Below are 12,982 nucleotides of genomic sequence, written 5' to 3'. Positions count from 1 at the left end.
TCTTAAAAGTTACTGTATTACAGCCAAATGCTTTTTGGAGAAAGCAAAGCAAATTGTGCTTACAGCCTCGTGTGCTTGGCTGGCCAAAGAAACCCAAACCCCAGAGCAGCCCAGAAGATGTAGAGATGTTTGAGGCCTGGGTTGGAGTTTGTAAATGAGTAATATGGTGTGCAAAAGTAGCGTCAAGTTGCTCTTATGGCCCCCTGATGTTGTGGCTGAGTAGTTGAGAGCAACTGAATGTGAGAGGAGGGAAGTCCCCAGAAGATCCCCTGCTCTCACTGGGGAAGCCGCGGTGAGCGAAAGCCCGGTGGAGCCTCCCCGTCTGCCAGTGGGCTCCCTGCCCTGGCTGCGTTCGAGGACTGAGCTCTGCAGCAAGAACCTGGTCCCCCTTGGTCCCATCGTGCGTATGGCCTTTGGGTGAGCGACTCTGCTCGGGGGGGGCAAAAAGGTTGGTGAGTAGAGGCTTTTCCCTAGTTTTTCTTCTGTAATCTTGGCCGTGCAGATCTATGGACTCCTCAGTTTCAGTATAGAATCACAGAATCAGAGAATGGTTTGGGTTGGAAGGGACCTTAAAGACCATCCAGTTCCAGCCCCCTGCCCCGGGCAGGGACACCTCCCACCAGACCAGGTTGCTCCAAGCCGCGTCCAGCCTGGCCGTGAACACCCCCAGGGATGCCATTTGGAGTGGGTTGTCAAACCCCTGTAGTTTCACTCTGTGTGTACTTCACACGTGTACTTCATTGATTCCTTAGAGGGTGACTTTTGCTGTTTGTCAGCGTGAGGGGGAGGGTTTTTTGGTGAAGTGTGAAGTCTGCAATGTGGGTACTTGAATTTGGGTTTGTATTTGCTTTTTTGGAGAAGCTCCAGTGAAGCTCTTCTCTCCTGAGTAACGCCGGAGGCCTCCTGCACAGACTCAGCAAATGGAATTCCCACAAGAGACACTCCAAAAAAATTTTTTTTAATATAGCAGCCAATTAATAAGAGGCTGCCATTGTGTATATTCACTCCATACTCATTCAAAATGTATTTGATTATACCAAACCACATAGTGTAGATGAGACAAAGTTATTGTAATTTGCAACGGTGGGGGGGAAAGTCGGTATTTCATTTTTAGGGTGACCTGAGGGAGACCCGGAGAGGCGGATCGGTAAAGTTCAATCCACAGAATTCACTGCTGGGGAGGCAATGTGGGAATGCCGTGTAAGCCCTGGACTGTGATACTTTTTTAAATTATTTTTTTCCAAGTTATACTAAGCAAATATATACACAGCCATGACTGGCCTGATCCAAAGCCCGTGTGCATTTCGCAACCTCTTCCTGAGTTTTGGATTTAAGTCCTAAATCTCTGAAGAGGAACAGGGGAGTTGCTTGTTGGGGTTCCGTGCATCTGCCTTTCCCGGGCTCTGCCTGGCACAGCAGGGGTGGCTGTTCCGTAAAGACGAAGGCAGCAAGGAGGGTGTGCACGATAGCGAGCACCATCGCTGCCTCCCTCTACACACCCACACTTTTAGAAGTTTTTAGGCAGGAGGACTGTTAAGAAGCAGGGAAGCTATTTGAAATATCTATAGTAGAATAGCGTACATACCGTAAATTTTACTCTTTACTGTTGTAAATTATTAGAAAGAATTTCCTGTCTTGCCACTGTGAGATATAAGATAAAGTTTATTATTTCTTGTTGCAATTGCTTTTTGCAAAGAGTGTTTGTGCACGTAGGTGAGACGGAAATGGCATTAAACATTAGGGCTCACAGAGAGCCGGTGGACTTGCACTCCTGTTCTCACCATAACCTCGGCTCAGTTAGAGAGAAAATAATTCTTTTGGGCACTGAGAGAGGTACGCAGAAGTGTATCAGGCACTTGAATGCTATGGTAATGGGCACCATATAATTGCCTAGTTCCATAGAAAATGCTGTTTTGTTTTTCAGGTTATCATAAACGCTTTGTTGTTTAATCACATGAGGAGGGAAAACTTAATGCTCTTGAAAACATCGTATAGAGTTTCAGCATCATGAGTAATGTACCTGGGGATAGAGTACGGTGCAGAGGCTGAATTGCAGCATCCTTTTATTAATGAGTAAAGACAATTTGTGCAGTCCTCAGGTTGTGCCCCAGCGCTGCAAGGGAAGACAGATGCCACGGTATCAGGCAAGCACCAAAGTGTGACTGTTTGTAACCCGTGCCTGCTGCGTGACCACAGCCAGGAAGGGGAACCGAGTTGCCTACCAACACCGCCGTGCCTGAAATGCAGCCAACGTAGCCCTCTAATACCCTTTCTGGGGACTTCTCAGCCCTGCTGGGCAGTAGCCAGAGTCGTCTTCTCTGCTTGCCCTTTCTCATAGCTGTGCTTTTTTTAGGGTAAGGGAAGAGGGTGGGGAGGCCTAACTTCTTATTCACCAGTAGTTCTGCTTGAGCTGGATTTCTGTGATGAGGTAAGGCACTCTTGAAAGTTGCCTCATATATTCTCCCCTCTCCTTTCCTGCCTTTTGTTGGGGAATAACAAAATAGATCCCTGCCTCAGTGAGGCAGGGGAAGGGATGGACTGCTTTGTTCATAGAAAAAGCTGACATAAAACCTAAACTGGTTCCTAATGTCGACAGGTTAGGATTGTTCTGGTGCAAAATATCTCCCGATGCCGTACAAAGTCATAATGGGCCAGTACGTGCCAGGAGGGATGCTAGCAGTCAGAAAAGTGTTGCATGAGGACGATGAAGCAGGATTTTCAACTTGAGCTTCTAAATTACTTAGATTTAAAAATAATAATAAACTAAAGCCAATTTACAGGAGAAATGGAATCAAAACTTGACTTGCCAAGAGTCATGAGCAGATTAGTAGGAGGAAAAGAGCAGTGAGTAAACATGTTCATTGGGTAAGGTATTTTTAAGGCAAATAAGTACAGCTAATGAGTTATATTTTGGAATCGTGATTATTTTTTAGATTTTATTGGTGAAACATTTGGTCTCTCGATGACTTCACTCGGTTAATTTTGGTCAATTACAGTCTCAAGGGAGGGTGCCCTCACAGTACAGAGGATCTTGTATCAGTGTGTATCCTGACTTGCCACTAAGTTTTCTGAGGGTTTCGACAGAGCCATGTGTACAAGACATCTTGCCCGTGTACCTCCTGCTAGTGAAGAGCTGGCACTTCAGATGGCTTTTACTTTTGCACGTATGGATAGGACCACGTTGTGAGAGCAAAAGGTGATGGAAGATGAAAAAGATGGTGATGGAAGATGAACGTTGAAAAAGAAGCTGGTACTTAACGTCCTGTATTACTCTTGCCGCTGGGCAGCACAGCGATCCAACCAGCCTTAAGAATTTAACTGAGGTTGGAAATCCTGCATTTCACCAAAAAAAAAAAAGCTAAGTTTTACTGTGGAATATTGTGCCTTAGTAATATTCTTCAAGGGAGCTAAACAGTCTGCCAGTAGAATTTTATACCCATTATAAATGTTAAATAATTTAAAACGGTAGAAGATGTCTCTTACTGATACCGCTGATCAACAGTAGGGCTTTTGGTGAAAAAATGATGACAAGAATCACACTTTAATTTACACTGCTGTCCCGTTGAAGAGTTCAGGCCTGGTTTGGTGAAAAGAGAAGATAAAGGAGCTGAGAGTTCTCATCCAGGAGTCAGAGCTGTGCGAAACCGGGCTGTAGCAAAACCAGGGCTGTGCAATGGTGAGATGTTCTACCACATGCAGGGCTGAGATGTGTCCGTGTGTGTGCCTTGTCGGCAGAAATACCTTGCTGGGGGGAGAAGAAAGTCACAAAGTTCTATATGGGATTACTGACAATTTGGAATACCGTCTTGTGCTCGTTTGCCTACCAGCATATGACATGAAGCCCTTATGTTGGTTAGAACCCTAGTTAGGCCATGGTTAAGAGTGAAAGGACTTGATTGCATAAACAGAAACAAAGCATGAGTAACAATTGGTGGTAGAAAGAACAAGGAGAATAAAAAACGTCTTCCTAAATTGTTTTAACCAGTAACACCCCACATGAAGGAGGGGCTTGTTCTTCGGGAATGCAGTCCCCCAAGGAGTGATGAATACATGCAGCTCATGAGTTTGACGAGGTCAAAGCAACATTTTTTAGCAAGGCTTATACTTTTTTGGTTTGGTTTTTTTGTTTGATGTTTTGGCAATGCAAGTTACTTTTACTTTGTGATCCTTGGGGTGACTGTTGGGAATCATTATGAGGAAGTGTGCATTTTTTATCAATGAAGAACATAGGCTTGGATATTTTTGGTATTGTGCCACCTATTAGTAGCAGTTAATGGCAATATTGACCTTCGTTTATCACCCTTCATACTCAGTCATTAAGATTTCTCTGTCTGGCAATCTATCCTGAAGTGCCATCAAAAAGCATTTCATAATGTAAATGCAACAAGCAAAGCCCAGCAATGGTTCACTTAAATAAGAGGTGTGCTATATTTCTGCCTAGCATATGGAAGATCTTCCCGTGAAAGAATGTTAGGCGTTACCTGGAAAAATAAAGACAAGTATTTAAGAGAACCTACAGCCAGAAAATACGGAGTTCAGTGACAGCAGAGTGGAATGGGACCCAGTTGCCTCCTGCATTTGCAGACCAGTCCTTTCACACGTAGTCAGTGCCGAGGTAGCTTTCCCTGTGCCTAACGTGGCTGCCACTGGTAGCTGTACCTTCTCTGGTTAGTCTTTCTCAAGTTAACAGTGCTATTTGTGCATACGGGGTTATAAAGTCAGAATTTAGCCTGTGAGGTTCAATTCTGCTTTTCTTTAAGTGAGTCATGGCCCCACAGTTGCATAGTTCGTTTCACGCTTAGTGACAGAATTGATAATCTATTTTGAAGCCTAAAGAGTAAAGAAGGAAGAGCTTATATACAACACCCCCATAGTTTCTCTGTAGCATACCCATGAGTGCTTTTGGATTTGCGGTGCTGTTGTTCATACCGTTGTAGATGTGCCTCAGCAGACCAGCTTTTCATTAAGGGGACTGTGTTCAGGAGGGTCGTGGGGCAGGGAGAGTGCCTGTTTGCTGCAGAAATAAAGAATATGAAGTATTAAGGTGTCTCCTGAAGTGACACAGCCGGATGGAGGCTAATTTCCCGTTAGGCACTTTGGTGGCTGTGCTGGGAAGGCTCTGTTTTCTGCAGCCTCGGGTTTCTGAAGCCCACGTCCACTGCCTTATTAAGGCACCTCCGTAAAGCTGACAGTCAACGCCTGGAATACAGCCCTATAAAGTAGGTGCTAGTTGTTTATTACTGGCTTTAAAAGTACCTCACTAAACATGGTGTAGACTTTTTGGCTTTAAGGATTAATTATTCCAAAAAATTTGAGGTTCGAGCTATAAATAACACAAGTGAGGAGGGTGCCAAGCAGCGGTGGGAAGGTAAAATTAATGTCACGGTGCCAGCAGCAATGTAGCTGAGCCCTTCTCCCCGTCACGCAGCTCCCTCCTGGGCAGCTTCTCCTCAAGGTACCTCCGATTTGATCATCTCTAGAACTTGTGTCTTCGCTAGGACCTGCTTCCCCAGCGCTGATGGATGGGTTCATGCCTTCTCGCTCCTTTTGTGCCGGCACAAGTGCTTTGTCGCCGCCTTTAAAAAGAGCCCATTGTGCCTCTCGCCTTCCTGTCTCTGCCCCTTTGTGCTTTTTTTCCGTTTCTAGGTTTCATATTAGAGGGCTCGTTTGGTTTATTTCAGGGAACTGCGTACTCCCTTGGGATTTAGTTTCTTTTTCTGGGGACAAATTGTGACGTGCTGCCATTTTCTCTCAAGCTGCTGCTGAATCCTTTCTCTCTCCTGGTTGCCCACACGGTTCCCCAGCATAGATTCGTCTCGCCTTTTGCCGCTGTGTATTGAGGAAGAGGAGCATATTGGAGATGGGAATCTGTTGCTGGACAACCAAGTATTTGGGGTTTTAACTTCGCCGCTGCTGTATCGTGTCACTCTTGGCCTAATTAATCTACTAAGAGGCAAAAATTGTTGTTACCAGCTCCTTGAGAAATACTCCCTTTCTAAGTGGAGACTTCCCGGTCTGATCAGAGCCTGGTACCTTCTGTGCTCTTGATAGAAGCCAAAACACTGATTCGATGGGGATTTTTTTTTTTCAGTATAGCAGTGAACGTAGCTATTTGTTTTGTGAAGCCTGATTATTGCTATGTTCTGGAAGGTGGATTCTGGACAACCACGCGGCTAAAATAAACACACTGCTGAAGGAAATCAGCTTGTGGTTAATTAGCAGCACAGAGAATGAATATGTATCAGTGTTCAGATGTTTGAATTGGAAGTTCTTTATATGACTTTATAGGCTTGGATGCACAAGCGTTTTTTTTTTTTAAATGCTAAAGAGCCACCGAAAATGTGTTTTTAAAAGCTTCTTTGAAGGCAGCTTTCTGTATTAAGCTGATTGAACTGAGGGCCGGTGATGTCATTTCCCTCAAACTTGCTGCAAAAGTCTCCTATAAAAGCATAATGTTAGGAAAACCACAGCAAAATGAGAGCAGCAAAGGCATGTGCCCAGGGAATAATGCCATCAAAGGCGGAGTAACAGCACTGCTCTCGCACCAACCGGCTGGAAAGGGCCCAGGCAGCATTTCGCTAAGGAGATGTTTGAAAAATCTCCCTTCCTTCTTGAAACCCATTTTATGCAACGCTGACACTTTTCAGGAAGGGTGTCTTGAGGATTCCTGTGATCCTGACAAGAAGAGAACAGCCTTTTAAAACAAAATGCTCCAGCGAGAGCAAGTTGGCAGCACCGTTGTGTGCTTTCTTCGAAGTGTCTACAGGTTTAAAGTAAGGAAGGCGCTTACGATTTGCCTTGTCCGTGAGCTCTTCGGTGTATTTCCTTTCATGGCTTCCCTGGGTGTGTTTTTCAGGTGCATGTTCTCCTCAGATAGGATTTGGAGCAATACTGGGAAGTAAATGCCATCACTTCAGACGCATTAAGACCTGCCAGGAATGCCGTGCTTAAGCAGTAGTGCATGTGGAAAATCCTGGTATTTTTACTGTGATAGGAACCTTATGTAAAAAGTAACTCGGAGTCTGTGTGTTGGGGGGGGAAAGTAATCAAGTTTAAAAAAATATATATTGCTAACCTTGCCCACGCATCTTGTAAACGTTCTGTGTAAAATGTAAGTCAAAGTGGTTTAATGTTGTGACAAATACCAAGTAGAACAAAATAATCTTAGAGAAGAAATGTAATGAATCCTTCGATGTAGCAGTCTCCGTTCCTCTGGTCCCTCCCCAAAATACCAGGCAGACCATTTTTAGAATGATACGATAGAAAATAACCTTGTGCGTTTCCCGCAGGCTGCTGCACTGAATTTTGGGCAGAGCACGCTTTGGGATTTCACCAGTGAAACTGAAGTATGAATCCAGATGGGTTTGGGAAGCTCGGGCCAGGATTACTTAATTAGGTGTGCAATCAAATTAAGTCTGTTGAAGCATGAGAAGAGGTGGCCTGATGGGGGTTTGTTGAGCACCCAGCAACTCCCACAGAGCACAACGAGCCTCATTTTCTCTTGCCATAGACCTTTGGTAATGATTTTCCTTTCCTTTACGGAGCACAGTAGACTGGTGTTAACCCTGTATCACTACGAGTAACGGAACCGGTCCTTCGCATAGGCTGCTGTAAATTCATCGTTTATTTTTAGGGGAAAGCCTTTTGAAGTTACCTTTTCCATTCAGTGAAGTTTGGCTTTAAATTTTTTCAACTGTTCCAAGAAAGAAAATGAAATGTTGACTTTAAGCACCTCAGTTAAATACTCTGAAGCTGTGAAAGTGCGTATTTCATAGAGGAAAGTTCTGTTTTTAATGCAGTAGTTTGCATTTATAGGAAAGATAAACCTAGTCTGAAGTAACATTTCTCTAAGCCTTTTTTGGTAGAATTTGATCAGCGGTTTAAGCAACTGTAACTGATTCCAGGAACACTTCAAAGCAGGCACTTCTCATTGGCCATTTGCAAAATCACCTTCTGAGACTGAGGCTCTGGAAATGCGTTTATTCACAGAATGTGTCTTGCATTAGTCCTCAGTTGGCCAACAAAATTATCTAAGGCATGTCTGAGGCAGCTACTAAAAAGAAACTTAAAAGGCATTACTGTTCTAGTGAAGATGATGCAATACACTAGTGCTATTATCAGCCTCAAAGTAAAATTAAATACATTCAAATGAACTCGTTCCGAAGGGATTTGATTAATATAGAGCTTTAAAGAAAAGTCACTTTGAGTAGAGGCCCACCCTTCTTAATTTATTGTGCATGAAAGCTTGGGTAAAAGGCGAGTGAGTGCCTTTACCTGCCCCTGTGGCTTATCCCAGGTTTGCATGCGATGAAAAGGAGATGACACATGATATTCCGTGTTGGTTTTCCTCTGCTCACAGACAAGGCCCACAGTTGTCAAATCTTTACAGCAGGAAGCAAAATGCTAAATATGTTGGCTTTTATTCAGGTAGGATTTTAGAACACAGGAGGGGTGATAAGCATGGATAGTTGTTGCCTTGAGGTACATTAGACAGTGTTGCCTGCTGGGGTTGAAATAATAGGTGCTCGCAAAAGAAAATATGGAAGGCCTTTATTTTTATTTTTTTTTAAACAATTATCTAAGATAACAGCAGTGTTTTAAGATTTCGAAGTCTCTTTCATCCTAACTGAGCAAAGCGTTTAAGGGCTTCCTAAATCATCTCCTTTCTGCAGAGCCCTCTTAAGTATATGCTGAGATTTAAGCAGTTAAATTAATGGAGCCGATGCACAAAGTCTAGCAAATGCTTAAACATAGTGTCGCCGGGGCGTTTCTGGAGTGCCAGCTTGGGTAATGAGGAATTGGTTGCTGGGGACCACACTTGGAGCTTCCTAAACACATCAGCAGGTGAGAAGGGCAGAGGCGCAGACGGGAAGCAGGTGGTGGGTTTGCTCTGCTCCCGTTCCTGACAAATGGCACTCTTGTCTTCCAAACTCCTGCCTTCACAGCCCTCCGGAGAACGTGTCATGGCTGTCGGAAAACAATTAAGAAGCCATTACGAGGGAGTGCTTTTGCCAATCCGGCACCTGACAACAGCCACCGGATGCACCTTGGCTTATTAGTCAGGAATGCATCAGCCACAGCCTTGATCCTGCGAGGATTCCCCTGCTGCAGGGACGCACCCTGGCCCTTCTCCACTCTTGGATTATTTTATTATTATTATTTTTTAACATCTGAAGGATTTGGCTCAAGAAAATCCAATGCCCCCCCCCCCCTTTTTTTTTTTTTTTTGCACAGTTTCTATATTATTGCTGTTTGTTGAGAAACAAAACGCCTTCGGACCGTACAGTTATCCGTGTGTAAACTGTGTTTATTTGCAGCGCTGCTGAGTCTCAGGTGCTGGTCCTGCCCCCGCGGCCGCATCCAGCGCTCCCGCTCCTCCCACCAGAGGTTTTGTATAAGCAAATGTGTGCTGTGTGGTATGCAGACATGTACCGCTCAGCCCTCAGCGGCTTCTCAGGGCAAATAATTTCTGACTTAACGTTTTTGTCTTCTCTGCAGGGACGTTACAGAGTCTTAGTGCCTCTCAGAGTGGGCCGCGCTGCTTTTTTATTGCACCAGAGCTACTCAGTAGCAGCTGGCTGAGCAGCCAGAGCTTTTCTAGCAGTAAAATTCTTCTGTGTGGGAGTGTGTGGCCCCTGTCGAAGTTTCAAAACCGGAGACAGCCTTATCTTCCTTAAAAATAGGAGTAATAATAAAAAACAGATTTTTAAAATCCCTCAGAGTGTCATGATAATTTATCAAGGGTGATCTGTGGAGGAAAACAAAAAGGCTTGGTGCTCTGTGCTTTACCGATAAACATATTCCCCACAGCCTCCTCTTCCTGATGTCACTCTATGATTTTCAGAAAAATGTATATTTTTGGCTCTGTGCCTGTCTCTTCCCCTCTTTTCTTCCCCTGCATGTAAAAAGAAACGAAGTGCTTCCCAGATTTGCCCACTTGGACTTTAGCACGCACGGTTTGAAAGTAAAATCCGATTAATTGCTGGAAAAAGAATGTGGTGATGATGTTTTTAGATTCTTTTCCCCGTGAAGCCACTTCACACTTCTGGTCTATAATAACTGCTCCTGTGATAACTGCTCCTTCCTGCCTGTCCGTTTCATTTACCTGTTGCATCCTGTTGTAAATGGAAATCACGTTCTCTTTGGGTCAGGGACTTTCTCTTTCATGCTGGTTGTGTATTAGCCTTGATATTTGATTGGGGTTTAGCAGGGATTAGCGAGTACTACCATAAAGCAATTAGCATCCTCAAAAGTCAGTGATCTAGAGGTCTGGAATGGAATTTACTGAATTCATTCCATGTGCAAATGAGCGCACACCGTTCAGCTGGAGGGCTCTGCTCATTCCCTTCCTGGAAGGTAACTAACCTTGCAGGTTTTGGGAACCTGTTTTTGTTTGTCTTTCTGAATACCCTTTTTACGCCTAGAACTTTACTTTACATAGCTCTGGGCACATTGGAGGTTCTGGGAAAAGATTAGACTGTCTGAATGATCATGTGTATTGTTATACCCAAGGATTGTTTATGTGTTTTTTTTTTTTGTTTTAGGGACTGTTACGAATAACTGCAGTGAATGCTTTTTAAAGTTTGTCTTCCATTCTTGTGGTATCTAAACTCTGGAGTGTTTCCAGTGTCCTTATGTACTTCTGCAAGAGGGACCTATCACATGTATTTTATAGAGAAGCATCAAGACCAACAGGGATGATTTTGATAAGAATAAAAGACCTAAAAGGCATCTGAAGGTTTTGAGAATTTGGGTCTAATTTCACCCAAATCTAGCTAAACTCCATCTACTAGAACTAGAAAAGAATCTTACTGTCCTCAGGTGGAGAACTGTGCCCCTGATGCTTCACTTTTTTTCAATCTGGAATGGCTTTTGCCATTCTCTCATTTATGTTAAACAAAATATTTCCCCCTTCAAGCCCAAATTTTGCAAATGGGAACAAGGAATGCAGAATATAATGTATTCTGGTTACCCCGGGGCACTTCTGTTTTTTCTTTGATTTCTGTGTAGAGAAAGGAGACAGCAACAGCCCTTCAGTTGCAGGGAAGGTGACATAAAAACCACTGCCAACTGCAGGGAACCACGCTGCGGTGAGTCAGACCATCTCATTTGGGCCCCTCAGGACAAGAAGGACATTGAGGGGCTGGAGTGTGTCCAGAGAAGGACAACGGAGCTGGTGAGGGGTCTGGAGCACGAGTCTTGTGAGGAGCGGCTGAGGGAGCTGGGGGTGTTCAGCCTGGAGAAAAGGAGGCTGAGGGGAGACCTTCTCGCTCTCTACAGCTCCCTGAAAGGAGGGGGTAGCCAGGGGGGGTCGGTCTCTTCTCCCAAGGAACAGGCGATGGGACAAGAGGAAACGGCCTCAAGTTGCACCAGGGGAGGTTTAGGATGGATGTTAGGAAAAGTTTTTACACTGAAGGGGTTGTGAAGCCTTGGCAGAGGCTGCCCAGGGCAGTGGTGGAGTCGCCATCCCTGGAGGGATTTAAAAGCCGGGCAGACGTGGTGCTGAGGGACGTGGGTCGGTGGTAATTTTTGTCAGCGTTGGGTTGATGGTTGGACTCGATGATCTGAAAGGTCCCTTCCAACCGAGACAGTTGATGATTCTCTCTCAAGGCCTCCCCAGGCCCCCAGCAGGCGAGTGAAGCCTGTCCAAGGCAGCCCAGCTGAGCTCCCACCAGGTTTTGTGTTCTTCTAATTCAGAGCAAGATTCCTGGGACGAGGAGCGCAGCAGCTCTGGGATGAAGGCTCTGGTTTATTACAAACTGCTGTCCTAATTTTTGTATGGGTGGCCTGATTTGTACAATGGTGCCAATTCACATTGTGGTGTTTACAGAGTAAAGACAGGATGTGCGCCGGCCTGTCTCAGTGCATTATCTGCTCCTGTTATATTTTTAGGCTCTTGCTTCCATGACAAAATACTCAGTGACAGTATATTTGCCTACAAGCCTTTGAAGGTCTGGTTTTGCCGGGTGTAAGAGTTCCCATCGTTTGGGATTCAGCCAGCGTTTGAGCGGCAAACGCTGGGTTTTACATCTCATCTCCGTAATGTTTCTCCAAACAAACTTCGTGGTGCTTTCAATAAAGCCACGGGTCCCCGCCTTAAGAAGGTTGAGGTTGTGGCAGGCTGACTGCCGATGGGTTCTTCGTGCCAAGCAAATTGTGGCGAGTGTTGTGAAAGCAATAGGATGTGTGTGCGGTGCTGTTAATTATAATAAACATAACAGCCTGTGGAGTAGCTGCTCTCGGGGGCCACTCCTCGCTTGTCTCACAAGTAAACCTGTACTCATGGCAGGGGGAAGGACCTACCCAGGGATCCTCGGTTCATTCAGCAAAGCGGGAGCAAAGATTGTTGTTGCAAGAATTGGAGCTGAAATAGGAGAAAGCAGTGTTTGGAGGAGGAGGAGGAGAGATACTTCTGGTGTGAAGAGCTGGGCCAGAACTGTGGAACTTTCCACCAGCAGAGAGAGAGCTAATTCCCCAAGCTCAGCACATTCAAAGCCTGAATGCAAAACTCATCTTTTCCTTGAGTATTTTTATTTTTTTTCACGAGCTCGCAGTGGATAAAAATAAAATCTTAAGAACTTAGCTAGTTTAGCTTTTTCTTGCTGGCTGAGAAGAAAGAGAGACAGAAAGAACAATAAATGCTTTGTTTCTCTTTTGCAATATCTGGTCAGTGGTCAGATACAACAGAGGTAAAGAGGTCACGTAAACACGGATAATTTGGAGCTGGATGTGCTGCGTTACTGGTCTGAGTGGGAGACTGAGATTTTGGTGGGGACGCAACCAGGAATGAAGCCGCGTGGGCACGATGACTTAGATGACTGAAGAAGACAAATCCTCTCTTTCGGGCTCATCTATAAATCAATTACCATTTGTTCCTTATTAATAATTTAGCTGCCAAGAATGTGCTTATTGCTTTAGAAGGGGGGAAAAATACAGCCTGTCCCTGTGCTGAATAGTTGGCAGTCTGAAAGATGCAAGACAG

At 44.7% G+C, this 12,982-nt stretch overlaps 1 protein-coding gene across 7 annotated transcripts in view; it reads left to right on the top strand.

Annotated features, from left to right (window-relative positions):
- SMAD3 (SMAD family member 3) overlaps positions 1-12,982 on the top strand; it is a 78,782-nt gene that overhangs the window by 28,532 nt on the left and 37,268 nt on the right. The window contains exons 4-5 of one of the 7 annotated variants that reach the window (XM_074156276.1): positions 1,834-1,843; positions 7,545-7,558. The exons of 5 other annotated variants lie outside the window; for them this stretch is intronic. In XM_074156276.1, coding sequence (XP_074012377.1) covers positions 1,834-1,843; positions 7,545-7,558 — 24 coding nt within the window. Of the gene's footprint in view, positions 1-1,054; positions 1,065-1,833; positions 1,844-7,544; positions 7,559-12,982 lie in introns of all 7 variants that reach the window. One more of the 7 variants, XM_074156277.1, reaches the window with a different exon arrangement.

Source organism: Numenius arquata, chromosome 11 (genome assembly GCF_964106895.1).
Source record: "Numenius arquata chromosome 11, bNumArq3.hap1.1, whole genome shotgun sequence".
Lineage (NCBI taxonomy): Eukaryota > Metazoa > Chordata > Aves > Charadriiformes > Scolopacidae > Numenius > Numenius arquata.
The sequence above is the reverse complement of the archived record's forward strand: the minus strand, read 5'-3'. Positions and strand labels throughout refer to the sequence as shown.